The 27,118-nt window shown below is 41.2% G+C and overlaps 1 protein-coding gene across 2 annotated transcripts in view; it reads right to left on the bottom strand.

Moving 5' to 3' along the window:
• Positions 1 to 27,118, bottom strand: part of PAX7 (paired box 7) — an 87,270-nt gene that overhangs the window by 15,481 nt on the left and 44,671 nt on the right. For both annotated transcript variants that reach the window (XM_075277845.1, XM_075277846.1), the window contains exons 5-7: positions 24,493 to 24,692; positions 22,409 to 22,574; positions 22,046 to 22,242 (exon numbers count right to left, since the gene is read on the bottom strand). In XM_075277845.1, the coding sequence (XP_075133946.1) occupies positions 22,046 to 22,242; positions 22,409 to 22,574; positions 24,493 to 24,692 (563 nt within the window). The remainder of the gene's footprint in view (positions 1 to 22,045; positions 22,243 to 22,408; positions 22,575 to 24,492; positions 24,693 to 27,118) is intronic.

The following is a 27,118-nucleotide window of genomic DNA, read 5'->3' as shown; positions in this document are numbered from 1 at the left end:
CATTATCTATCTACCAAGAAAAGTCGCATCATTTCTGCTACCTCCGACTTCGGCTATTACTGTTAAGGGAAGCGTGCGCCCACCTGGTTTTGGTTGTTGTGGAACACCTCGTATTCTACAACTTGGAGGATCTATGACGCTCTTTTTAGGACCAAACCGTGCGTATGTGTATAATGTTCTTCTGGAATCCATTTCTATGCCTGACCCCATCACCTGATTGGGTGAATGGGGTCAGATGGAACGAACTCAATAGTCCAGTATGTGATAAAAGAGCATGCTGAACAAGTCAGACTAGGCTCTGAATCTACACAAAATTCTATAGTCTTCTAGATGCTATACAATGTTACTTTCACACCGTCAGTATTTTCACTCAGATACACTTTTCATCTTTAGCTTCCATTTCTGGTATTGGTTTACAAATACTGATACAAAACGCTGACCAAATACGAACCGTGCGAACGTGGCACAAGACTGGGGACTTCATAGCTCCCATAAGGGGGTGTAAGTGGAGCCTAATAATTGTTGGACTTGATAAAAGTTGATACTAAATCACTTCTAGTATAGGGGATCTGTTTCATACATATAACTAAGGCTTGGTCCACATGTTGCAGCGTCAGATAGGGGACTGTAGCTAAAAGTAGTTTTATCATTGTGCGGTTAGGGTTAATAGTCTGAACACAGGCCAAACCACCACTGTCGTCACTTACATTCATTTATTAATGCCAACAACTTTTTATTGGCTGGTAAATGTGAAAATGCAAAGCTGGTAACAAGTTACCTATCACTATTCAATTTACTGCAAGGGAACACACCAGCAGTCCGGTCTATTGAAATCTGCACCAGCCTGAATGTTGTGGTAGTATAAAGTTCATCATGGGCAGACCCGTGCCAGACTGGGTTCAATATGTAAACCCAGACTAAATAGTTAGGGGGTAGGGATGTGACTTGAATGCCATATCAGACTCCCAGTAACATAGAGGCAGCTCAGTTTACTACGTTGCATTTATACACTTTGTGTCCTTCGATGACACATTGTGTCCCTTGGATATTACTCTTCCTTACTCTTACACTTGTGCCTTGTGCAGAAAGTCCTTCCTTTGTATACAGGTATGTGTTCTTCACACTCAGGGGCTATAAATCTTTCCGCCCAGTGTCAGGAGTTTGATGGATTCTTTTACACATGTTCTGGAAGCCAAGTGTTGCATGCTTCTTGAGTAGAGCGTGAATATCTATGTGTGGGGAAGGAGGGAGGCTGCAGGCACAGAGTCTTATGGGCTAATTGAGGCAGATTAGGACACAGATTGGCAGTGACAGAAACTGGGCAGTGACAAGGAGGGGACAGTGAGGGCCGATTAACACCCGCGAAAACAAGCTGTCACATCTCACAAGATGTTAAATCCGCACAGCACTGAAACGCGTCAGCTCCATTAACCTCCTTCTCCTCCTGATCTGTCTGTCCATCTATCTCTATTTGCCCTAATTTAATTTGGAAGAACTGTTACTTTATTTCTCACTTCTGAGCCCTTGTTTTGCGGCATTTTCTTGCTATTATTAAGTTAATGTATACTATGAAAATTTTGGACGTGGTCAACCTCTTAATGTGAACAAATTACATGGGAAGAAAGCTAGGGTTGCATTGTAGGGTTTTACAAAGATCTGAGTTACAACATGGTCACAATCTATGATTTTTGTGACAATCTGAGTTACAATATAGGTAGAATGTACAATTTTTTTGAAGATCACAGTTATGATATAGTTAGGATTGCTAACAATTGTTTCATACAGAATAATTGTTACTTGTAAGTCTGTTCTGTTAGGTAGGGCTCACACAACCATTGGTGTCTGTTCTGTTAGTCCGAAAATGTATGAATAATAACTACTGTTACAATCTTGGAAAGTAAATAAAAGATGAGATTCCATTGTGTATGCAACAGAAGTGAGTTACAATTATGTGATGTGAACAATATACAGAATATCTAAATAGTTATCCTGTTCAGAATTGTGATTTTTATCTTTGTACTTTCTGGTATTTCTTTTATGATCAGCCACAAAGGATTTGCGCACTGTATAACCATACATACCCAGGACTCCGGACTGACTACAGGAGTGCAATGAATCCTAAGGTGAAAATTATATATTCAGATTTAGTTTCTTTTCACCTATCCAGCCATTACAGCTACTGACGTCATATTCTGTTTAAGTCACTGTTTAAGTCACATTTGTATCATGGTTTCCATTTGATGGATCCCTGAAATTACAGTGGGGTTACTGTTTAGGAACAGTAACTCTACCAGCAGAGTGAGTGCAGCTCTGAAGTATAATACAGGATGTAACTCAGGATAAGTACAGGATAAGTAATGTAATGTATGTACACAGTGACTATACCAGCAGAATAGTGAGCGCAGCTCTGAAGTATAATACAGGATGTAACTCAGGATCAGTACAGGATAAGTAATGTAATGTATGTACACAGTGATTGTACCAGCAGAATAGTGAGCGCAGCTCTGGAGTATAATACAGGATGTAACTCAGGATCAGTACAGGATAAGTAATGTAATGTATGTACACAGTGACTGTACCAGCAGAATAGTGAGTGCAGCTCTGAAGTATAATACAGGATGTAACTCAGGATCAGTACAGGATAAGTAATGTAATGTATGTACACAGTGACTATACCAGCAGAATAGTGAGCGCAGCTCTGGAGTATAATACAGGATGTAACTCAGGATCAGTACAGGATAAGTAATGTAATGTATGTACACAGTGACTGTACCAGCAGAATAGTGAGTGCAGCTCTGAAGTATAATACAGGATGTAACTCAGGATCAGTACAGGATAAGTAATGTAATGTATGTACACAGTGACTATACCAGCAGAATAGTGAGCGCAGCTCTGGAGTATAATACAGGATGTAACTCAGGATCAGTACAGGATAAGTAATGTAATGTATGTACACAGTGACTATACCAGCAGAATAGTGAGCGCAGCTCTGAAGTATAATACAGGATGTAACTCAGGATCAGTACAGGATAAGTAATGTAATGTATGTACACAGTGACTGTACCAGCAGAATAGTGAGTGCAGCTCTGGAGTATAATACAGGATGTAACTCAGGATCAGTACAGGATGGGTAATGTAATGTTTGTACACAGTGAGTGTACCAGCAGAATAGTGAGCGCAGCTCTGGAGTATAATACTGGATATAACTCAGGATCAGTACAGGATAAGTAATGTAATGTATATACACAGTGACTGTACCAGCAGAATAGTGAGTGCAGCTCTGGAGTATAATACAGGATGTAACTCAGGATCAGTACAGGATAAGTAATGTAATGTATTTACACAGTGACTGCACCAGCAGAATAGTGAGTGCAGCTCTGGAGTATAATACAGGATGTAACTCAGGATCAGTACAGGATAAGTAATGTAATGTATGTACACAGTGACTGTACCAGCAGAATAGTGAGCGCAGCTCTGGAGTATAATACAGGATGTAACTCAGGAGCAGTACAGGATAAGTAATGTAATGTATGTACACAGTGACTGTACCAGCAGAATAGTGAGCGCAGCTCTGGAGTATAATACAGGATAAGTAATGTAATGTATGTACACAGTGACTGTACCAGCAGAATAGTGAGCGCAGCTCTGGAGTATAATACAGGATAAGTAATGTAATGTATGTACACAGTGACTGTACCAGCAGAATAGTGAGCGCAGCTCTGGAGTATAATACAGGATAAGTAATGTAATGTATGTACACAGTGACTGCACCAGCAGAATAGTGAGCGCTGCTCTGGAGTATAATACAGGATGTAACTCAGGATCAGCTCATGTTGTAGAAGTAGATTAATTCTATATATAGACTGTAATACGGTGATCATAGATGAAGATACAATAAAGACTTTTTCCAGAATCCTCTATACTGTATATGTAAGCTGATGTTTTATAAACCTTATATTATGGGCTGTGTCTGGTAACATGACAACTCTTGTCCCAACGACTATATGTAGACAGAATTTATAGGGATTTGGGTGAAATTGCTGTTGCTTTGTCTTTAGTGTAAAAAAGTATTAGGAAAGAGGTCAATTGCTTTCTACAGAATCATGGGTGGTCTCCAGAACTTCTCTGTGCTACAAGTTATTCTCAGAACTTTTTTTAACCTTTTGTGCGTGCTGACATGTTACATAGCCATAATACAGCACTGAATGGATCATGGCAAGATTGTGTTTCTCTCAGTTATGGACAGAATCCTACAGTATGCATACAAGCTGTAATATGCCCTTGCATATTAGTCTTGAAACTGACAACCAGCAAGTGATAAATATTATGCAGCTTGTTCAGTCATTGTTCTAGGATTGTGACCCTGACCATTTATTCAGTATTTTGTCACGGCCGCCTTTAGTAACTTCCTGTTTCTAAATCGGTGACAGATCCGCTACGTAAAGCTCTTATGTGTGTTGGTCCATCACTGATACATTGTAAACAAACCTAAAAGATGGTGTATATACAATACTATGTATCATGTATACTAAGATCTTATAGGTATCTATTGTACTCATAACGGCCATCTTCTATGAGAAGACCACCTCCCCAAATGACCACGTTTCAATGCAATGTTTCCATGGTCGTCTCCTCTTGAAATATGACTATGTATCTAAACTAATAGCAGTGAGCCAAACGCTTCCCCATTGTCATCCTTGGAAATACAGTGCATATAAATAGTCAGGGTACAGCCACTTTCTCCAGTCAGATGGACAGCCGAGGAGGGAGGGAGCGGCTGCGGCTGCTGTGCTGGAAATGTCAGTGCAAATTACTCTTGACAGTGTTAATATCTGCACCTCCTCGCAGTAATTACATGTAAATAAATAGTGAAGTGTCTCTCAGCTGGAGCTGGCTCCCCTAACCAGATGGGGCTGCCCTGTTTACAGAGCACCTCCACAGATCTCCCGCTCCTCCATACCGGGGTGCACACGGGACATTCACCCTTTCACTGCTGCAGCGGAGCCAGCGTTCCCCATAAACACACTTTGTTTTTTTCTGATTGGTTTGCATTTTTGCAAGAAGTCTGCAAATGTCAGCAAAAATAACCGAGGTTTTCTGTATCGCTCCAAAAATTATACAAAAGCAAAGCATTACAGAAAATGTGGTTTACACCAAACGGCGCTTATCTGATGCAGAGTTAACAGAAAAGATACTTTGTGCTTTTATTTATTTCTTCCCCAGAAATCTGTATTTTCTGTTACAAAAGATAAGCCTAAAAATTAGTGCGTTTAAGACCTGATCAGCTTGCATGTATTTTCCTCCTTTACAAAGAAGAGATAGAGAATGCTTTTCATCCTGGTGTTTAGTAAGCTGCCCCTAGTACTGGAGGATAAAGCTATTCTAATTTATTGTACTGAAATCTGGGATATCGCAAGAGCGGCAGCGTTCTGTGGATTTCAGTCAGAGGGAGACGATAAAGTGCAAGAGCGAAGACTATAAGAACTGTGGGGTAGATTTACTACTATGTTTGCGCCTTGAATGTGGTGTAAGATGGGCCAAAATTGGTACATTCTTAGCAAAAGAATTTGCGCCTTGTTTTAGCCTATAGTCACTATCTCCCTCACCAATGGATGCGGAGCCTTAACTTAGGGGGATATGCAAAATATTGCACCAAAAAGAACTAACTACGTCAACAAATACGTGATGTAAAGAGGTTTTCATGGAGTTAAGCATTGATGAGGCCTGGTCTGATACCTGGGACACTTACAGATTAGGCACATGGAAGTGGCAGCGACACTTAGGTGACCATATAACATTCATTCGTCACATGGCCTGTTTGCTGCTCAGTCCCATTCAAGTAAATGGTGCTGATCTGAAATACCAAGTACAGCCATTATACAAATGTACAGTTCTGTGCTTGTTTTTTCGATATAGAGACTGCAGGACTCACCCAAACACTGCAGTCACCTGACTGATGGGGTTCAAGTGTCGGATCCCGTCCAATCTTCAAATGATGACGTCCTTAGGAGAGGTCATCAATCTGTAAGTCTGTAAATCTCCTTCAAGAGCCTTGTACACAGTAGTCTGATAAGTGCAGGCGTAAAAAACTGCTTGCGTTCACATGGAGTAACGTGCCGCGTGATGTGGCACGTATACGGCGTGTGTGACTTTCCGTGCTGTAAAAGCTCCCATTGATTTCAATGGGAGCCTGGATCGTAAACGCCGCAAAATCACGGCCGCAAAATAATGCAGCGTTTACGATCCAGGCTCCCATTGAAATCAATGGGAGCTTTTACGGCGCGCAAAGTCACACACGCCGTATACGTGCCATATCACGCGGCACGTTACTCCGTGTGAACGCACCCGAAGAGCTTAAAATATCTATTCATTGTCTGTACTGTATGTATAATGATTGAATGATAAGGGGCGATGATATGTGTTTCATATATGATATGCTTTGTATTATAGACTGTTCCACAATACTTTTATGCTGTCAGCCCAGTAATGCTGAATCTAAAAGTTGAGGGGTGACCTGTGGATTTCTATTTTAGGTGAGATCCTTAAGGCAAAGCAACAGTGACACCTGCAGGTCTGAGGATTACCACTGCTGCTCCTGGGAGATTGTAGGTTTACCATTAATATTATAAAGTTGTTTGTTTGTTTTTGCTGCATAGAAACAATAACCCAGGTCAGTGCTGTGTGATCGATGCAGATACAAGCCGCATCTTTACCTTCATGGTTTAGGTTTGTAGACTAGTAAGAAAGGTGATGGTAATGTAGGACACATATCCTGAAGAAAAGTCCTTTATTTTTTCTGCTGCAAAACACAACTAGGCTATGCAAAGTCTTTATTGTATTAATGATTTTTAATCTGGATTTATTATGTTTATAAAAGGTAGAACTAGTTTGGATGCAAAACTTTATATAACCAGAGGTTGCTGAGTAATAGGCTCTGATCACATCACATCTGAGATTTTTTGGGTGTGTGTGTGTGTGTGTATATATATATATATATATATATATATATATATATATATATATATATATATATATATATGTCTCTATCTATCTATCTATCTATCTATCTATCTATCTCCTATCTATATATCTATCTATCTATCTATCTATCTATCTATCTATCTATCCTTCCAGCTATCTATCTATCTATCTCCTATCTATCTATCTATCTCCTATCTATCTATCTATCTATCTATCTATCTATCTATCTATCTATCTATCTATCTATCTATCCTTCCAGCTATCTATCTATCTATCTCCTATCTATCTATCTATCTATCTATCTATCTATCTATCTATCTATCTCCTATCTATCTATCTATCTATCTATCTCCTATCTATCTATCTATCTATCTATCTATCTATCTATCTATCTAATATCTATCTATCTATCTATCTATCTATCTAATATCTATCTATCTATCTATCTAATATCTATCTATCTATCTATCTTCATATATGTCTGGGTTCAACTCATAAATGTCTGCCATAAAATCTGCACTGTACCATATCAGCTGTTTGCAGGATGCCTCTGCATAGAAAACCTAGTTTATATATACATGCTGTGGACCCTTATACACTTACATGTATGAACCAAATGTAGGCTTGGGCAACATAAACAAAGTTAATAGGAAAGTTTTGCTTTTTAGGAAATTGCATCAAATAGTGAAGTACGTCTCATTCTCCAAATTTTTGTATTTTTTGTTTTTCATGCTTTTTATGAAACCCTTGAAAGTTTTGAAAAATATCTTGAAAAGGTGCATTTGGTAAGCTGTAAAATGGCGCACATCCATATTTAATGTATTCACATAGGTAATGTATACTTACCTGAACTGTGCCTAGAGCTGGCAGGTAGCATAAACTTGCCAATAACTATATAGATCTTGCCAACTAATGCCCAGCCTTAAAAAGAAATCAAAGCATGGATGTGCAGATCATGTTTGTGCCATGAGACACTTGGAATAGATTGGCATGCTTGGTGCCATCTTCTTTGCTGAGAACAAAAGATCCCCCTGTATTTATAGAAAAAAGTAGGGAATTGTCTCAAGGATCATGGAAGTGACATGGAGGGGAACCAATACCATGGAAAACCAAGCACGAAAACAGGGACACATTATAATGTATACGCTTGTGTGCCACTGACAGAAAGGAGAATATGTGTCTGGAGACTCTCAGTTTAGACACACCTAATACTTTTTGTTCTCAGTTCTGCCTTATACTCTGCTGTATGTTTTATCCTCTTCTGTAAACAATAGACAGGACCTACCACCATTTGTATATACCCGATATCTCAAAGGGATATCTTCTTGCAGGCAACACTTTTGGAGACATGATAGGTAAACATACGTGGTTGAACAAATTAGCTGCAGAATTGCGTACAACAAAAACTGCGCTGCAGCAGCTTCATTCTGGAAACTTTTGGGTCCCCCCTCGTATAGTAAGTTCTTTCTAGAAACATTTCTTGGACATCATAACCTCACTGTCGAGCAACATCTAGACTTAGTCATTGACAATGTGTGCACTTACTATTGAGAATGTCAAGGCTATCAAAAACTACTTATACCCTAAGGTCGGGATTAAGAGGCGTTAAGTATAATTGGATAGGCTTTCACTGCAGTTTCTATATAGAGAATATATATATTATTTGTTACAGGGCACAGTCTATTTGTTATGTAACTAAATGTCCGAGCATACTCGGAGAAGCTGGAAAGCCACAGGTTGCCCTCAGCTCTATTAGAAGCTTCGACTTTCTCACGCCAGGGTTGAGGCGGTTTGTGGTAAAGCACTTGTTCCTATGAGTGTTGTGGCTTGGCAGTGACCTAGTGGCTTGTGTACCTTCCTAGAAGGAATGAGACCTGCAGGCTCCCTCAGCTTCCGAACAAGAGGATCCTGGGTGTACATTGACATACAAACATGGCTCCATTATTTGGGAAACAAATATCTTCCTTCCAGCTCCTTCCTTGTCAAACACCTTCTTGTTCAGCTTGCTAACTAATCCCCTTATCTGAGCAGAGAGCCGCCGGTGAGAAGGAGCCGGATAAAAGCAGATAGAAAATTAGCAGAATTCCGCCCCTGGCTTCTGCCACATAACAAACACACAAGGGTAAATACATCAGCTGCTGCACAGACGCGCTTTCCTCTGAGCCCGGTGCTGATCTCTCCTACCGATAACAACAAGAAACACTTTTATTTAGTTTTCTATTTTCTTTTTTTTTTTTTTTTTTTACCCCAAGAACAGAAGACGGGAGATGCTCGCAGTTGATAAGGAGCAGTTAATAAACCTAAGTTAGTGATGAGCTTGACTGAGACAAAACCAATTCACTGCCAAGAAACTAAACAAAGAGGTAAGTATCTCTCTGGCCCTGGCCTTCCGTATACGCGTACTGCCAACCACATCCATGTTAGAGAGTGGTCACAAACTGGCATTGCTAGTTATAGGCTTGTCCAGGATTTAAGGAAATGTGACCCTTCGACGTTATCTGATGTTTTTGTTTAATTCTTTGCAGCCATGACATATCGAGCATGTAGGGAGTGCAGATTTAGTAGACGTTACATGTCTCTGGAACCCAAGGCATGTCCAATGGTCCCTCTGCCACATAAAAGATACCAATATCCTAAAAGGCGCATAGTAGATTACAGATTTTGCATTGGGGCCCAAGAACTTCAATTGACACCACTGCGCATAGGTATGTGACTTTGGTAGGCAGTCACCTACTAAAGCTACATTCACATCTGCATTGGAGTCTTCATTTGGAGACTCCATTGCAGCTTGCATCCAAAATTGACGGACGAAGAAGTCCTGCAGGTCCACTTTTTTTGTCTGGTAGGAACAGACACACAACAGATCCCATTATAGCTAAAGGGGTCCATTGGGCTCTATTTGTGACAACAGAGGGACCAGAACAATGGATTGGCCCAATTCTAGTGTGGGCTCAGTGTCACGAGACCGCAGAGACCATTGCTTTGCTTAAGCAGGCATATGCGGTGATGTAAGCAAATAGTGCCAGGTGCCGCTGGAGTATTGGCTCTGGAGTAGTAGGGGATTAAACAGGTCAGTATTGGGTTTTTTTCCTGTTTTTAGCCATGTTTTTCACCCAGTTCATGATGATTCTAGACCAGGGGTAAGGAACCTTCAGCTCTACAACTGCTGTGAAACTACAACTCCCAACATGCTCCATTCACTTTCATGTGAGTTCCAAGAACAGCAGAGCCAGTATGCATGCTGGGAGTTGTAGTTTTGTAACAGCTGGAGAGCCAAGGTTCCCTACCCCTGTTCTAGACCATTGAATAAACTAAATATTGCACTGACCTTAGTTATTGGTGCAGCCATATCTGTATGATAAATGATCATGGAGAAAAGTAATCCCCTTTAATGTATGGCCCAGTCAAGTCTTCCACCCATTTATAAGACTTTACCAGGTTTGCTTGAGAACCCGGCTCTTGTTTAATAGCTCATCCGGCTGTATTTGGTTCCTGGGAAATGGAGCAAATCTCTGATGACTTGGTCCCTGTCTGACGCCTGTGTCCCATACAGGACTAGGATAGCTGGCAACTAGTAGGGAATTTATCACTGGCTCACACCTGTCACATCGGCATCTGGAACTAAGTGGAAACACTTGCTCTCAGATGACCCTTCACCTCTAGGAGGTCGGAAGACCCTTCATTACTATTTGTAGGAAGAGGTATTACTTGTGTATGTTTTTCACATCAGCTGTGTAAGAGACTAATCCACAGGTAATAGGGGTCTGCATAAGGGAAGAGAACGATTCACTTCACACAAGTTTGTGGGCTAGGTGGTGTATGTTATCTTAAAAAAGCTCCGGTGGGGTGGAATAGTTAGATTAGTATAGGATATCACATTCTCTTCCATACAAGGTATAGAATGATGTCACATAGCTTTGCACACAGGTAAGATGCAATACTGGGTGACTCCGTTTTATGCCATCGCCATGTTGCATTGCTCTAGGACAAGTGGGATCAGAAAATAAATTAGACTGTCCCTCGACTGTAAAAGAATCAACAACCTAGTTCTGTTGCATTGCTGAGTCCTGCCCAGATGGGCTCACACACTGCCATACAAACATACTGACACTTGCACACACAAAAGTAACAGCAGTTGTGCAAAGTGCAGCTACACAAGTCCTAGATCTTTACAGCCAATCCATAACACAAGGGTCCAGCTAGGCTTAAAGGGGTTGCATTAAGGTGCGCAGTTATAATTAAAATTTTGAATAACTTGGTGCAACCCCTTTAAGTGTGAAATTGACTGACCCATATATATTGTGATCATGTGTGAAAATGCTCTAGTTTGGTTTATATATAAAGATAGTCCAGATTTTATCAGTATGCCAATGTCAGAACTGGTAACCAAAAGTATATTAGGCTGCAGTCACGTCACTGATGCCTTCATTTTACATGCAGTCAGTGTTAAAAACTACATCCTATGCAATGCCTTCTGACACAAAGAGTGGTATGCTAAAAAAAAAATCTTTTTTTTTTTTTTTTGCTCTATGTAAATGGATGGCAATGGCATCCTTTTTTTTGCATCAGTGATATAAAAATTGTTATGTGAATGTACGGCAGCCATGATGTAAATAGATCTATTACATGCTTGTGAAAAACATTGTACCCAAAGCCATATGGATAAAACAAAGTTATATAGGCAGTCTGGTCATTGGCATAAATATAGTTGTGTGGTTGCGCCTTGTTTCTGACTTGCATCCAATTTTTGCCTCTAAAGGAATAGTAATTTGTGTCATATTTACTTATATTTACTTATTTATATAATGGAGTTTGAGTCTATTGTGACTTAGCTTTGAGTTTATTGTTACTGTGCATTGAGTCTATTGTGACTTAGCTTTGAGTCTATTGTGACTTAGCTTTGAGTTTATTGTGACTGTGCATTGAGTCTATTGTGACTGTGCATTGAGTCTATTGTGACTTAGCTTTAAGTCTATCGTGACTTAGCTTTAAGTCTATTGTGACAGCTTTGAGTCTATTATGACTTAGTTTTGAGTCTATTGTGACAGTGCATTGAGTCTATTGTGACTGTGTTTTGAGTCTATCGTGACTTAGCTTTGAGTCTATTGTGACTTAGCTTTGAGTCTCTTGTGACATAGCTTTGAGTCTATTATGACTTAGTTTTGAGTCTATTGTGACAGTGCATTGAGTCTATTGTGACTTAGCTTTGAGTCTATTGTGACTGTGCTTTGAGTCTATTGTGACTGTGCTTTGAGTCTATTGTGACAGTGCATTGAGTCTATTGTGACTTAGCTTTGAGTCTATTGTGACTGTGCTTTGAGTCTATTGTGACAGTGCATTGAGTCTATTGTGACAGTGCATTGAGTCTATTGTGACTTAGCTTTGAGTCTATTGTGACTGTGCTTTGAGTCTATTGTGACACATTACAAATATTTGTCATTGTTTTGCAGTGGTCAAATTGTAGCAAAATGTGACACACAGATATCATATTCCTGGCTATTTTACAACATGATGATTTCCTATAAGTATGTTTACCTGTATACATGCATGTATGATACACATTAAGCCAGGACTGAGCATGTTTCCCATGTCGTGAGTATTGAGTGAGTAGTTGCAATAATTCAATGTCTCCCCTCCCTGTTTATTTTTATTGTCTTGGGAACTATCCTCATGTGCCCCTAGTTACATATGTTGTTCGCAGCCAGCAGTCGCCATGTTGGACCGCGGGTCCTTACATGTCTATATTTCTGCTACTTCTGAGCCATGAGGCTAGTGAAAAGGCGGCCACAGGGAGCTTAGAGATACAGCTTCCGTGTATCATTCCCATACAACATGTCTTGGCTGCTGCCTCTCGTTTAAAGAGACTCTCCTTCATATAGCAACGGAGAGGAGGTATTAAATAAAAAAAAAATCCCAGGAAGAAAGAGGCTCCCTTATCTCTGGGAGACAGTTGTCAGGAATCACTTTGGCTGAATCGTTTTGTCTCCATGCTGCTTTGCTGTCAAGCCGGCCTCAGGACATGGATCAAAGGAGAGAGACGAGCTCTGCTGACGCTACTGATCCCCTCAGTTCAGAAGAAGCAAGCGACAGAGAGGCTGTGCTCCACATCAAATGCTAGAGAGAGAAAGTGATAGGGATGGAGGGAGGGAACAGGGGGATGCGCAGGGGAGCAGATAACATGAGCGCCGAGTCTGGATGAGTATGCCCAACACTCTCATGGCTCTGACTCACAAAGTTTTCATTGGACCCATTAACCCATTTTTCATTTGTACATTTCCTCCATTTACAACTTTTGGTGATGTTTAAGAGTTAAAATATTTATTATCCTATGAAGCCATGCTCATGTTTTTTTTCCAAGTAGGATGTCTTTAGTAGAGACTTACTAAAATATGCTCAATTGTAGAGGAATTCCCCATAATTTACTCTATAAACATGTTGCCATTTTGCCATAGTTTTGATACCCTGTTTCCCCGATAATAAGACACACACCCCTTCACCTCCTGGACCACCTACAACCGGCAGTCATGCCAGAGCTCTGCTAAGGAAGCGCCGGCATGACTGCCAATTGTCTCTCACTCCAGCCGCTCCATAAGACATCCCCCAAAATACGGTAATGTTATAAGACTTATATGAGTCTAGAAAGCTGAGATCGAAGATGCTGATTGACCTGCAGAGCTTATTCCCTTTCTCCTAAAAAATAACTTAGGGGTCAAAGAGAGTCTCCTTATGTCAACCCCGTCAAACAGCACCTCAGATCTTAGCTTTTTGGGCCTTTAGAAATAGCGTAAAGTTTATCTGGAGCTGTATTTAATGCATTTGGAAAACAATTGTTTAGTTAAGGGTTTTCCGTTACTACGATATTGATGCTATTGATGACCTATCATCATCAGTATTACATTGGTGGAGTATGAAAACCGAACACCCCCACTGATGAAAGGGGTGCAGAACCAAGCACAGCGCTGTACATTGTGTAGTGGCTGTGTTTGGTATTGCAGCTACATCTTATTCATTTGAATAGCATGGCCATGTGACCAACAGACATGATATTACTGATCTGAGAAGTGGAAATGGGGATTGACCAAGGCCTCTTCAAACACCTGATAGGTGGGAGTGCCTGAGTCAGATATATTCCCCACCACCAGTATGATATTAATAACTTATTCTAAGATCAAACCCCCTTTAATACTAATCAGTTATGTTTCATTCTGTCTATCGTCATTTTGATATGTTTGTGATTTGTGACTACAACTTAGCTCCAGTGCCTGCAAGGAGTCAGAGGTAGTCACAGACACACCCCTTGTCTCACCATTGGTTCAGGCTTCTGCTCGCTACCTCCCCCTGTAGTTCTGCCGCCTAATACTGGATAACAGAAACTATGACAAGCTCCGAAGTGCTTGTAGAGCCGACCTCTGTTACATCATGTACCGTATGGGTTACTGAAAATTATCCGACAACTGCCACACACAGACTCAGGGGAACAAGTCTTGGAAGGTCATCATATAGCCTATGTAAGATTATTACCGTTATCATGCAAGCAGAGTTTTGGAGAATAATTTAGTAATATAATATAATATATAATAATTTAGTAATAATATAGTTTTTAAACTATAAACTATAGTACATAATGTATTTTATTGAAGAAATGCATTTCTTTCATTTATCAGGGTGAATTACTTTTTACATAGAGGTCTATAGAGAGGGGGAGGAGGAGGCTGCTGGAAAATACACAAATAACTGCCGCTGCTACACTATGAGTGAAGTAGAGCTCTTCTGACACTGCCATCTTTCAAGACAAGACTGCACAGACTGGAGAAATAAATCAATTAACATACTCCCCTCTCCATAGACCTCTTTGTATAAGGCTAAATACAGGTACAGACACTATAGAGATAAACAGCCTGAGTGAAGATAAGTAGAGAGCAGTCTAATAAGTGGAGTAGGAAACAGATTTCTGTAATAAGATATATTACAAAGTTCCTTATATAAAGTGGTCTTATAATAGAAGGTATACTTTAACATGCAATATAAAATACAGCAGCTGCTGACGTGACCGGAACATACGGCAGACGTTGGGATATTGAAAACTGCTGTTTGTTTGGGCTGCAGAATATGGACTATAGCTATAGTTCACACTAGGATGTAGAAGTGAATCTTACCCCTCGTTCACCTCTGTGTTGGTATTCCGTCCGGGGGAGTCAGGATGGGAACCCCCCCCCCCCTCCCGACTGGACTACTGAACATAATTGCAAGCGGTGAAAGCACACGGATCCCCATAGACTATAATAGGGTCCATGTGCTTGCCGCCAGATCTCTGCAGGGAACATGCAGACAAGAAAGTAGTTCACAATCTATTTTCCTCTCCGCATGATTTGTGCGGGCAGCGCGCGGCAATCACACGGACCCCATTATAGTCTATGGTGTCCGTGCACTTTTACTGCACAGCGCTTGCAAATGCGTTCGGTATTCCATTCGGTGGGTCCCCATGTGGACTCTCTGAACGGATTACCAAATGCAGATGTGAATGAGGAGTCTATCCTGGCAAGCCCGATTCATTCCAGCATGTAAAGTAATATTATATCGGGCAATCGCTATTCCTACAATTCCCAGATCCTTTACAAAGTGAAGCTTTACTTTTATTATTGAGGTTTGATCTGTGCGAGTCTTTGATCTGCTCTCTGTCGGTCACTTTTACTCTTCTAACAAATGTACCGACAACAAGCGGTTAATAAACACTTCTGCTAGAGACAAATGCAAAACTTAATAAATTGTATTTTTTTCCATCCCTCTGTAGTTTTTGAAAAGAGCATCGAGACCATCCAGAAATCTTCCCTCTCTGGGGACATCAGGAAATCCCAGCTCCGGCCTCAGAAAATAGAGAGGTTTTCTGTTTTTCTCATGTGTAAAGGAATGCGCAGCTCTTAATACCCTGAGTGACGGCAGCAGGTGGCTTCCCATTGCCCGGCATCCCGGATTCTTCATTGTGATGTAAGTGTAAGAACTAACAGTAAAATATTGGAGAGATGCCCATATCCTCATGTAGGGAAAAGGCCTTCATGTATCACACCCATCCATACCGTATGCATTAACATGTCTGCTTAGCATAATAACCTAAAATGTTACGTCGCAGGTTCTGATAAGAAGGCAATGAACCTATTAGACTATATCAGCAAAATGGAAATAAAATCAGTAAAACCTAGTTAACATATTAATACTTACTGCTCATGTCCGGCCATCCAGCATATACCTCCGGCAAGGTGCAGGAAAGCCAGAGGGAAATTGATGCCTATTATTTTCTGTGGGATTGGTACTGACGCTTCAGTTTTGATTGCATTATACAGGAAAACCCTGCATGCAGTGCATGGATGCTGGACCGGTCTGATATCTGCAACTGGTTGAGAAGCTACATATTGTATAGGGGCCGTGCTTGATATTGCAGCTGAGCAGCTGCTGTATAATGCAAGCAATGAACACGATACCATGAGCACAGGGAAGAGTGCTGTGGCTTTCTCCAGCAGCTGATCTGTTTCAGTCCGGGTGTCAGACTGACCCCTCATTCACATCTGCGTTTGGTAATCCATTCATGAGGACCCCCTCAAATGGACTACCGAACGCACTGTGCAGTGAAAGCACACGGACCCCATAGACTTTAATGGGGTCCGTGTGCTTGCCGCGCGCTGCCCACACGAATCATGCGGACAGGAAAGTAGATTGTGAAGTATTTTCCTGTTTGCATGTTCCCTGCGGAGATCTGGCGGCAAGCACACGGACCCCATTATAGTCTATGGGGATCCATGTGCTTTTACTGCACAGAGTTTGCAAATGCGTTTGGTATTCCAATCGGGGGGGTCCCCCGGACGGAATACCAACGCAGATGTGAACCAACCCTTACCAGGTTATGGTAATATTTGGTTTATATGATTGCAGGACAGTATGGTTCCACAAAAATAATGGTGACGCTAAGACTGCATACACATGGGTGAGTGTTCACACCAAGATAGGATCGATTTCATAGCAGAAAGCACTGAGATGACATCCGAGTAACATCTGAGTGCATCTATGGGGTTCCGTTTCGATGCTGCGGATCAGGGTAATGATTGGAACTGAACAGTGCACTGGAGCCCCATCGGGAGAGACTTGACCTCCATACTTGGTTGTGTGGATGAGACCTAACCTGTCAGAAGAGACTGGGCAACAAAGGAAAGCAAGTGGATACAGGTGTACTTACACTACCTTACATGTAGTCCTCATTCGCACAGTATAAAAGACCCTGCTGTGTATTTACTGTTGTCTAATATGTGACATTCCCTATATTATTATTATTAATCATTATTATTATTATTATTATTATTATTATTATCGTTTATTTATATAGCACCATTAATTCCATGGTGCTTTACATTTGGGAATATATAGAAGCTTGTGCAGAAAAGTCTAAATAGTAAAGCTTTACTGTCCGCATGTTGGAAGGAACGTCATTGCTCCTTAAATGGGTTTCCAGGATTTCTGATACATTTTTCTAAAAGATAACATTAAAAATTGTCCATAAAACCAGAAAGTTTGCATTGTGTCCGTGTGCCTTCTATGTGTCTGTTATTTATGTCTGTAGGTCATCCGTTTTTCTCATCTACACTTTTTTTTATTTCCAATGCTGTGTATGAGAAAGCACATGGCTGACATCTGTGTCTGTCTGTGTTTTCACATGCTCATACATGATAATGGGAGAGTCTGGTCTGGGAAAAAATAGAAGGAGCTACTTACAGCGGACACACAATCTATATGAACCTCTGCATTGACTTGTGTGGGGCTGTGTGTTGTCCACTGGAAAAATAGATTGCACATGGATGACACTGGCTTGTAAGATTTACCTGGTGACTTGTGGGCAATTTTTGCTGTGGGGCAATTTTTTTTTTCTTTTAAAGCAAAGCACCCACCTATGTTCCCCTTTCTTGATATACTCGAGTATAAGCTGAATTTTTCAGCACAGTTTTTGCGCTTATACTCGAGTCAAGCAAAAAAAAAAAAATTTATTTTTTTTTGGGAGAGGGGGTCTATGACCAGCCGCAATAGTAATGTATAGAATATCCCATAAAATAGTGGGGAAAAAAATAATCTTTAAAAAAATATAATAAAAAAATAAAATAAGTAAAAGTTGTAAATCCCTCCTTTCCCTAGAATACATATAAAAGTAGAAAATGACTGTGAAACACAAACACATTAGGTATCCCTGTGTCTGACAGTGCCCGGTCTACTGAATATAGGGGATCTGCAGTGCTCCTGTTCTGTCAGGAAGGGGTTAATAGGAGCACTGCAGATCCCCTATATTCAGCCAGGCTGAATTCCAAGTGGGGGAAAAAAACAGTCCTCAAGCTCAGGGAAGGGACAGACAGACAACCAAACACACCCCCTCCCCTTCCCCATCATCCAGCAACTACTGCACCCAAAAACTCCGACCATTTTAATTTTTTTAATTTTCCAGTGGCTGCTGCATTTCCCCCCCTCGGCTTATACTCGAGTCAATAAGTTTTCCCAGTTTTTTTGTGGTAAAATTAGGGGTCTCGGCTTATATTCGGGTCAGCTTATATACAGTAAATGACCTCCAATGAACAATGTGTTGAACAGATATTTTCCGTATGTTGGATTGAGCCTAAATCATTATTAAAAAAAAAATAAAATTCTGGTGTATTAGCCCTCCACAAAAAAAAATAAAATATAAAAATTGGTCATTTTACACTGTGTGTGAATTTGGGCAGCGTTTAACCATTCCAATACTGCAGAGATGCTTTCTAAAGTAAAGGCACCCTATATTACTAGTGGACACGAGCGAGCCTCTTCCATTGCAGAGAAGTAATACCCTGCGCTGGGTCTTATCACACTCTGACCAATCACAGGCGCTCTCAGCGGCTCATCACATTCCTCTGCCCTGTCGTCTCTGTCTGAGTACCACTGTGTTATCCACACAGAGCAGCCGGCAAGACGCAGGGAGCAGGGCTCACTTTCAGAGAGGGAAAATCCTTAATGCTCGCTCCCTCAGCCTCTGTAATGCTAGGATGTCGCCAATCTGCTTTGAGGGATGGAAAGATTAAGAAGAATAAAAAAATTGCAATAAAATATGTGTGAACGAGGGGGTAATTGTGGACAAATGCAGCATTGAAATTCATTTTTCAGCTCTTTTACACACCATTTCAATCTTATTTTCTGCTTGTTAATGAGATCTTGTTGGTCGAGGGTGGGCCGAGCTGCCCAATATCGCTGGGTAATTGCACATAATTTTCTCTTTACCAATGATTTGCATCAGTTTTTTTTTTTCTAATTTTGTAGTATTTAACATCCCTTGCAGTTCCCCTCCCGCGCCCAGCAAGTCTCATTTTAAATGCCTATTATAAGCACAGCGCCTTGGAAAAGAAAAGAAGCAGGGCGCGATAGGAAGAAAGGGGGAGCACATACAAGAGGACCACGTGATGATTGTCGAGCGCACAACCGGATCCAGGTTAGAACACCAGTACGTTATAGAAATACTGCCTGTGAAATTTGCCAGTTAAAGAATTTGAGAATTGTTATGCTAATGTTCCAGAATTTGTGGACTACACCCTTTCCCTATAGAAAGACAATTACATTCGTGTTTAACACACGCAGGACAAACATAAAATCTAGTAATGGGTGTTACATGCGCTGTCAACTACTGGAAATCATGCTTAATATATTAATGGATTAAGCTCTTTATGTCATACTTCAGCTCTTTGCCATGACTAAGTGTGAGCACTGTGGGCTGGGATACTGTCCATCAGAAGGGTTTGGAGATTAGGACAAAACCCATGTTTCCGTAAATCTGAAACAAGCGAGAGTACGGATCTGTGCGTTTGCCGTAAATTTGCAAATTTATTTTAGTCAAGGCAGAAGCAAAGACGCCTACGTTTACGAAAATAAAGCCGCAATACCGTACACAGATACCATTCCTTAGGTTAACAACCTTGACCATCGTCTATATGATGCACGGCACGGAGAACGCGCTTTTTACAAGGCACGTCGCAATCCTAGTGTTAACCCTGCCTTACTCTTGTGTGGCCGACATGCCACACAGTGCTGGCAATTAACTACACTAGATTAAATGCATGTCATTCTAGATCAAGATAATGAGATATTGGATATCTAGAATATTTTCCAAGAAAAAAAAGGGGGGAAAAAAGTAATTTTCTGATCTTTAATGAGTGTGGAAAGCATGGCCTTAACTCCTGTAGTCCCTAACATATTCCAGCGCTTCCCGGAGCAGAGTATCTCCTACTACCAACAGTCCCCAACCCGTTTATTACTCCCCACTGTGCTCCATATCTTCCACTCCTACAGTGTCCAATATATCACAGTCCTCACAGTATCCAATATACTATACTCTGCTCCTTATAATTATTTTCTATTCCTTGAAGTTTCCAACATGCTTAAGGCTCCCTGTAGAGCCCACTCTCTGCAGTCCCCAACATATCCCCGAAGACTTACACTGCTCAATATCTTTCCCTTTCTGCAATTTAGAAAAATATCGACGGCCCCCCACAGTGCTCAATATTCCTTTAGTGCTATTATTTAGTATCATACACAAGGTATACAACCCTCCAACTATATCACATTGCAATGACCTACAAAACCTGCACTCAAAAAGTATCTGTCGCCTCTCCTGACATGTCTGTTCTAGTAAATACCGTATATACTTCAGTATACAGTTTTTGTGCTGAAAAAGCCCTCCTCGGCTTATACTCGAGTCAAGCAAAAAAAAATATATATATATATTTTTTTTACTATTGCGATAGACCAGCCGTAGTAGTAATGTATAGAATCTCCCATAAAATAGTGGAAAAAAAAGAAGCTTTGAGAAAATATAATAAAAAAAAATAAAGTAAATAAAAGTTGTAAATCCCTCCTTTCCCGAGAATACATATAAAAGTAGAAAATGACTGTGACACACATACACATTAGATATCCCTGTGTCTGACAGTGCCCGGTCTACTGAATATAGGGGATCTGCAGTGCTCCTGTTCCGTCGGGAAGGGGTTAATAGGAGCACTGCAGATACCCTACATACAGCCAGGCTGAGTTCCAAGTGGGGGGGAAAAAAACAGTCCTCAAGCTCAGGGAAGGGGCAGACAGACAACCAAAACACCCCCTCCCCTTCCCCAGCATCTACTGCACCCAAAAACTCCGACCATTTTCATTTTTGAAATTTTCCAGTAGCTGCTGCATTTCCCCCGCCCCCCCCCCCCCCCTCAGCTTATACGCGAGTCAATAAGTTTTCCCAGTTTTTTGTGGTAAAATTAGGGGCCTCGGCTTATATTCGGGTCGGCTTATACTCGAGTATAAGCCGAAATAATGCTTTAAGAGCATCTGTGCACATACCTCTTCATTGTACTGGCCCTCAGTTATTCTCCCTTGAAATTTAGGAATACATTGACAGCTGGGCATTACCTTATTCCTCGGGGGTGGTCCCTACACAGTCAACACTGAATAGACATTGTCCGTGCACAGGAACAACCCCCCGACTGTAACACCCGGTTAGCAAATTATTCCTAAATTTGTTGGAGGAGTAACAGAGGAACAACACAATAGAAAGATAAGGAAAGACACTTCAGAATTGTTACGTCATGTCAGATAGATCTATCTACTATGTCAAGTTAATGGATATAAAAGTAACAGCTTTGCTAAAATGACATAGAAAAGGTGTATTGTACATCTGAACACATGCAAGAGCATTACCGAGACTGACAAGACTCCAGATTTTTCTACTGTTTTTTGTATATAACATATATACGTATGTTCAGGTAACTAAACCACCTGAAAGGGACGCAAAAGTGTCTGGAAAGATAGAAGAATACATATATTTGGCACTCCTGTACATTGCATTGTGATTGTCACCTAGCAAGAAGTGCCAAGCTTTGCATTCTGTTATTTGGGCTGGACATTCTGCATATAGGCATTAAACATGTAGAGTAGGCACAGTACATTTAGGTAAAATGGCATTTGTCACTTCTGCTTTGCAAAAAGAAAAAAAAAATCAATGATATATGAGCCTACTGCTGCTTACCTGTGGCGAGAGGCCATTACCGACTGGGTTCATGTGGTTGGAAGGTCCTCCGGGGTTGATGAAGCTGTCCGAGTAGGTGGAGAAGCTATGCCTCGCTCCATAAGCTGCTCCGGTGTCTGCAGTTGCAGCTGATAAACCTCCTTGGTGCATTGATGATGGGGGAAGAGGTTGAGGTCTGTGGACTGTGCTCCCGCCATCTATTGGGACAGACACACAAGTGTTATTTTATTTGCCAGGTATAAGACCTAAGCATTATATAACTCTCCCATATATACCTGCATGTAAAATAACAGTATCAAGATAACATTTACATAAAACAGAATCTATGCAGAGCAATTGTAAGAAAAGGACAAAGATCCTGACCTTGAGATAGGCTGGCCGTTGGGTACGACGTCTCAGAGAGCTGGTATGGAGGCAATGCTGGCATCCCTGTGGGAGGAAAACCTCCAGGCAGTAAGTGGTTAAATGCTGCCAGTTGGTTGGCTCCGGCCTGTTTGCGCCACCGAGCTCTTCGGTTACTGAACCAGACCTGTATAGGACAGAGACAATGCTTGATGCAATCTGACAACCAGTTGTCCTGGATAGAACACAGTTTATTTGCGTCTTTTGTGCTACTTTTTGGTATATTTCCGTTCATCTAGTTAACTGTATAGGTGCAAGATGTGTAATAAATATTAAGTAAATGCGATTGCAATACTGTCAGATATTTGGAGGTTTTTCTGGTGCCCATGTACAGTAGTGCAGTTGTTATAAGTGTTACTCTAAGTAAACCACTCCAATTCTCTCCATCAAAAAAGTTATGCAAAAGTCATAGGTAACTCCTGTGCACACAGCGTAAGGCAAGGTGCAAAATAATACAAAAAAATTTCCTCCCATTAATGGCATAAAGTTTTGTGAACGTGCAGCCACTCCTTAGGTTCTTCTATAGTCTAATTTGCATTAAGGTGCATCTTAGTATAAGGTTGTACTATGAGGCCACAAGTACCTGCCACCGGTTATGGATTTCATATGCCATTATGTGACTAGCAGGGCAAGTTGTCCTTTCCCTGCTCTGTCATAGCTTAGGGCATTGCAGTGGGGTGGTCGTCTGAAACCCGATGGGAACGCTCTTCAGCTGCCAGGATGTTAGCGTGAGGAATGGGACAGGAATGTGCCAAACAGCTGCTGCAGGAACACTGGCAGGTTTACTGTACAAGCTGCCAGAGGCCGGGGGTAATGCGCTCATGTGGAATAGAAATATCCAAGGCAGTCTTCCCAGAATCCCAGCTGAGTGGGTGATTTCACTTCACAGACCCCTCCATTTGACCTCTGCACTCTGGTGGTCTGCAGTGTTTCTGCCAAATGTCTTGGTGAAACCATGGACTCCATTACCACCATAATAACACCAGAATTTCCGATGATCTCACGAGCCAACTACTCCAAGCAGATAGCTCGCACATGAGACACGTATTACCGCTCGTTTCATTCTACGTGTACCCTGCACATACTTCCCATATAGTCAACTCTTCTCCAGTCCCGTAACCCAATCCTTACACTTCTGTCAGAACAAGCACTTATATCTCCATCTCACTGTACCCTCTGCTCATTCTCTGCCCTCCCCGTCCTCTAGAGACCCTATTATGTGCACAAATCTGTTCACACCCTTCATCCTTTGGATCTTTGTGTACATAACTGACCTGAAATTGCTCTGTCAAATACAGTCCTTGTCAGAGTTTTCCCACAAGTTAGCTCCATCCCTCCATATTGTCAGCACCTGCTCTGTGTATATTGTTATACTCGACCATTTTGCAAAGGACCTACTACAACTGTGCCCGCTACGCTTACGTGTGCAGGAGATTTCATAGACCCAGATGATGCAGAAAGTGTATTTAGAATTATAAGGCTGCTTCTGATAAATGACTAGTACAGGTGAATAGAAGAAACTTTGTAATATATCCTATATGAAAGAAATAGGTTTCCTTCTCTACTTATCAGGCTGTTTCCTTCTCCTTCCGTTCTCTTATCTCTAATAGTATCCACAGCCAGTCTCACACACAGAAGTCTATGGAGAAGGAGGGGGAGTTAATTGATTTATTGTCTCATTCGGAGCCTTATCTTACACTATATATATATATATGTTTGTGTGTATATATATATATATATATATATATATATATATATATAGCATCCTTAGTTACAATATGTAGCAGAGCTTAGCAGTGACATTATGTGTATGTCTTTTCCAGCAGCCTCCTCCTACCCCACCTCTCTCTATAGACTTCTATGTCCGAAGTAACTAAGCCTGATATATGGAGATTGAAGCATCATTTTAATAAGATATATTGCAAAGTTTCTTATAGCTTAAAGCATTTATTATTTTTTATTTTCCAGCATTGGAATACAACTTATAATAACAAAGATGCCGCAAGGTCTATCTGCAATTGTATATAGTAAGCTGGCATGCTTACCTGCACCCTGGCTTCGGTGAGCTTGGTCCTCTGTGCTAGTTCTTCCCGGGTGTAGATATCTGGATAATGTGTCCTCTCGAAGGCCTTCTCCAGCTCCTCTAGCTGCTCTGCAGTGAATGTTGTACGGCTGCGGCGCTGTTTTCGCTTCAGAGGCAGATCTGGTTCTGACTCCACATCTGACCCCTCGTCCAGACGATTCCCTGACAGAAGAACAACGCAGGTTCATGAGCTTGTAAGCGCACCATCCCTGGCTAACTACACTTTACAAAAGGGTTGCTAAAGAACTTATATTTTTTTGGTATTAAATACACAATTATTTTCCATCTTGCACCCTCTGCTTGCCGTCATTCAGTGACAATAACTTTCCTCTGTTCATGTCCTGTTCTGACATTTGCACAAGAGAGTTGTGATACACAATGGACCATGCATCAGTGTGGACCACAATGTTCCTGCCACTGACAATGGTGAAGAATTGAAACACAAAAGATTGCAAAATTGCATAACTAGAAACTAGAAAATCTCTTTACAGATGAGGCCATATGTTGCACAAAAACTCTTTTTCATTGCAGATTTTGCTACATTTTTCTTTGAGCCAAAGCCAGGAGTGCATATAGCCTAGAAGGAGAAATATAAGTGTATCCTTTATATTCTCCATTCCTTTTTGAATGCCGTTAAAAAGTAGCAAAATCTGCCAAAAAAGTAACTTTATTGCAACATGAAGAACTGTGCAATACAACCGCTACACATGAAGTTATGTATATACAGTAACAGTCAGGGCTGTGGAGTCGGTTGGCCAAACCATCAACTCCTAGGGTCCACTAGGACTCTGTCTCCTTCATAAATGGCTGACAAAGGCAGCAAAGCTCCTCTAATTCACAAAAAAATCTAGCCATTCCCTATGAAAGTCAATGCAACAAATAGACATGTCATAAATGATGAGGAAAGATTTGGAATTTGGAACTGCCTGTCTGTCATCTTGCGATGAGAATGAACAGAGGACACTAGAAAGACGTTCTTGTTATTAGGGAAGGAATTCTCCGTTGTCAGAATTGTCTAAGCGTTGGATTAGGATTCAGGTGCGCGAGATCTTGGTGTGAATCTTTATAATTACAAGTCTCCACCGAAATCCTAAATTTCCTATTTAAAAGCGACTATATAGTGTAGAGCGGGTTTTCCTAGCTAGTCAAACTGAGCGCCCTCTGGCTGTGAGTTTGAGTCAATGTAACTCAGCGTCTATCTCAAGGTATAAATTAGTTTTGAACTAAAGATATTGGAGAACTGGCTTAAAGCCTTTCATCCTTATTACTTCATAATGATGCAATTAACAGCCTCCAGCTCCCAACTATTAACGTCCCCGGCGCTGCGCATGGTACACGTATCCCCATAATCTCTGGAAATGTGCCCACCTTGTCTATATATTTGCTGCTCAGTAATTTCACATAATCCTCTTAGCAGGGAAGGCAACAGAATGAGTGGGGATGTGACCTTATCGTTCTCAGGTTAGCTGACTTTTAATGAAAATGTATGAGTCCACTGGAATGCGATGGGCAAATCCTCCGTCTACGAGTTCAGGACGCAGAATAATAGCCAAGACATCAAATGTGCAGAAATCGCCAAAAAACAAACACAACTCACTTTGTCTATGAGCAGTTTAAATGTTACAATGTTGCAATTTTTTTTTTCCTGGGGAACAAAATTTTTTTAAAAAAACCCTTTATGGTGTAAGACTTGCCAAGGGTATTTATCATGACTATGGAAGATGGAGGGCTGGTAGACAGGCTGCAATCCACACTTAATCTCTTGGTGACCTCTGCTTCACTTTGTAAGAGAAGAAACACAAATATCAAGATTCCCAGCTGCTCTTTTCTTTGCAGTTATGACAGGTCCAATAGAAGGGGGGGACGTGGAAAGGGGCCTTGGGTGGAGCTATGCCACAAAACATCCAAATCCAGGGCACGGAGACCCCAAACTTGCAAACAGCTGGGAACATATTGCATATGCTCCCATCAACTCAGGGGCTAATAAATAGAATTTGTCTTAAGTCAGACGCTGGGCCGCATAAATTCGTAAAAGTCTGGTACCCTTCCTTGGTAAACGAATGCAGAATGTGAGGTACACCGCAACAACTCTGCACCCCTCCCCCCCCCCCCTCGGACTTTATTACAGTTTAATGTAGCTTAGAATCCATAGCGTGCAGCAATAGAAGGAAAATGAAGCCAGTAATAGTTTATATGCGTTTTAATCAAGTAATTCGGCCAAAGCAGAATGACACTCTGGGTCGGTGTAGTGCCCTTGAATACCAAACAGACTGGGGAGCAGAGTTCGGAAAATGAAAAAGTGATTTACAGCTCAGCTGGAGTCCGAGAAGCTGCAGAGCTATATTGTAGGGGGGGGCTCCGGAGGCTAGGCTTATTTCTTATATTTAACCAAAGCTAAACCAGCCAACTGTGACACAAGAAACATCTAAGTCGTAGATTTCAGACCAAACGCTGCTACTCTGGCCATTCTAGAAAGTCTTCCCCCCGCGCTTGTACGAAGAAGCTCTCGAGCCCCAGTCAGGAGTGAAATCTGGTTTTATATTGATTTCAATGGGGATTTTCAGTTGATAGAGCCGAATCTGACATTC

This window comes from Leptodactylus fuscus, chromosome 6, assembly GCF_031893055.1.
Source record: "Leptodactylus fuscus isolate aLepFus1 chromosome 6, aLepFus1.hap2, whole genome shotgun sequence".
Classification (NCBI taxonomy): Eukaryota; Metazoa; Chordata; class Amphibia; order Anura; family Leptodactylidae; genus Leptodactylus; species Leptodactylus fuscus.
The sequence above is the reverse complement of the archived record's forward strand: the minus strand, read 5'-3'. Positions and strand labels throughout refer to the sequence as shown.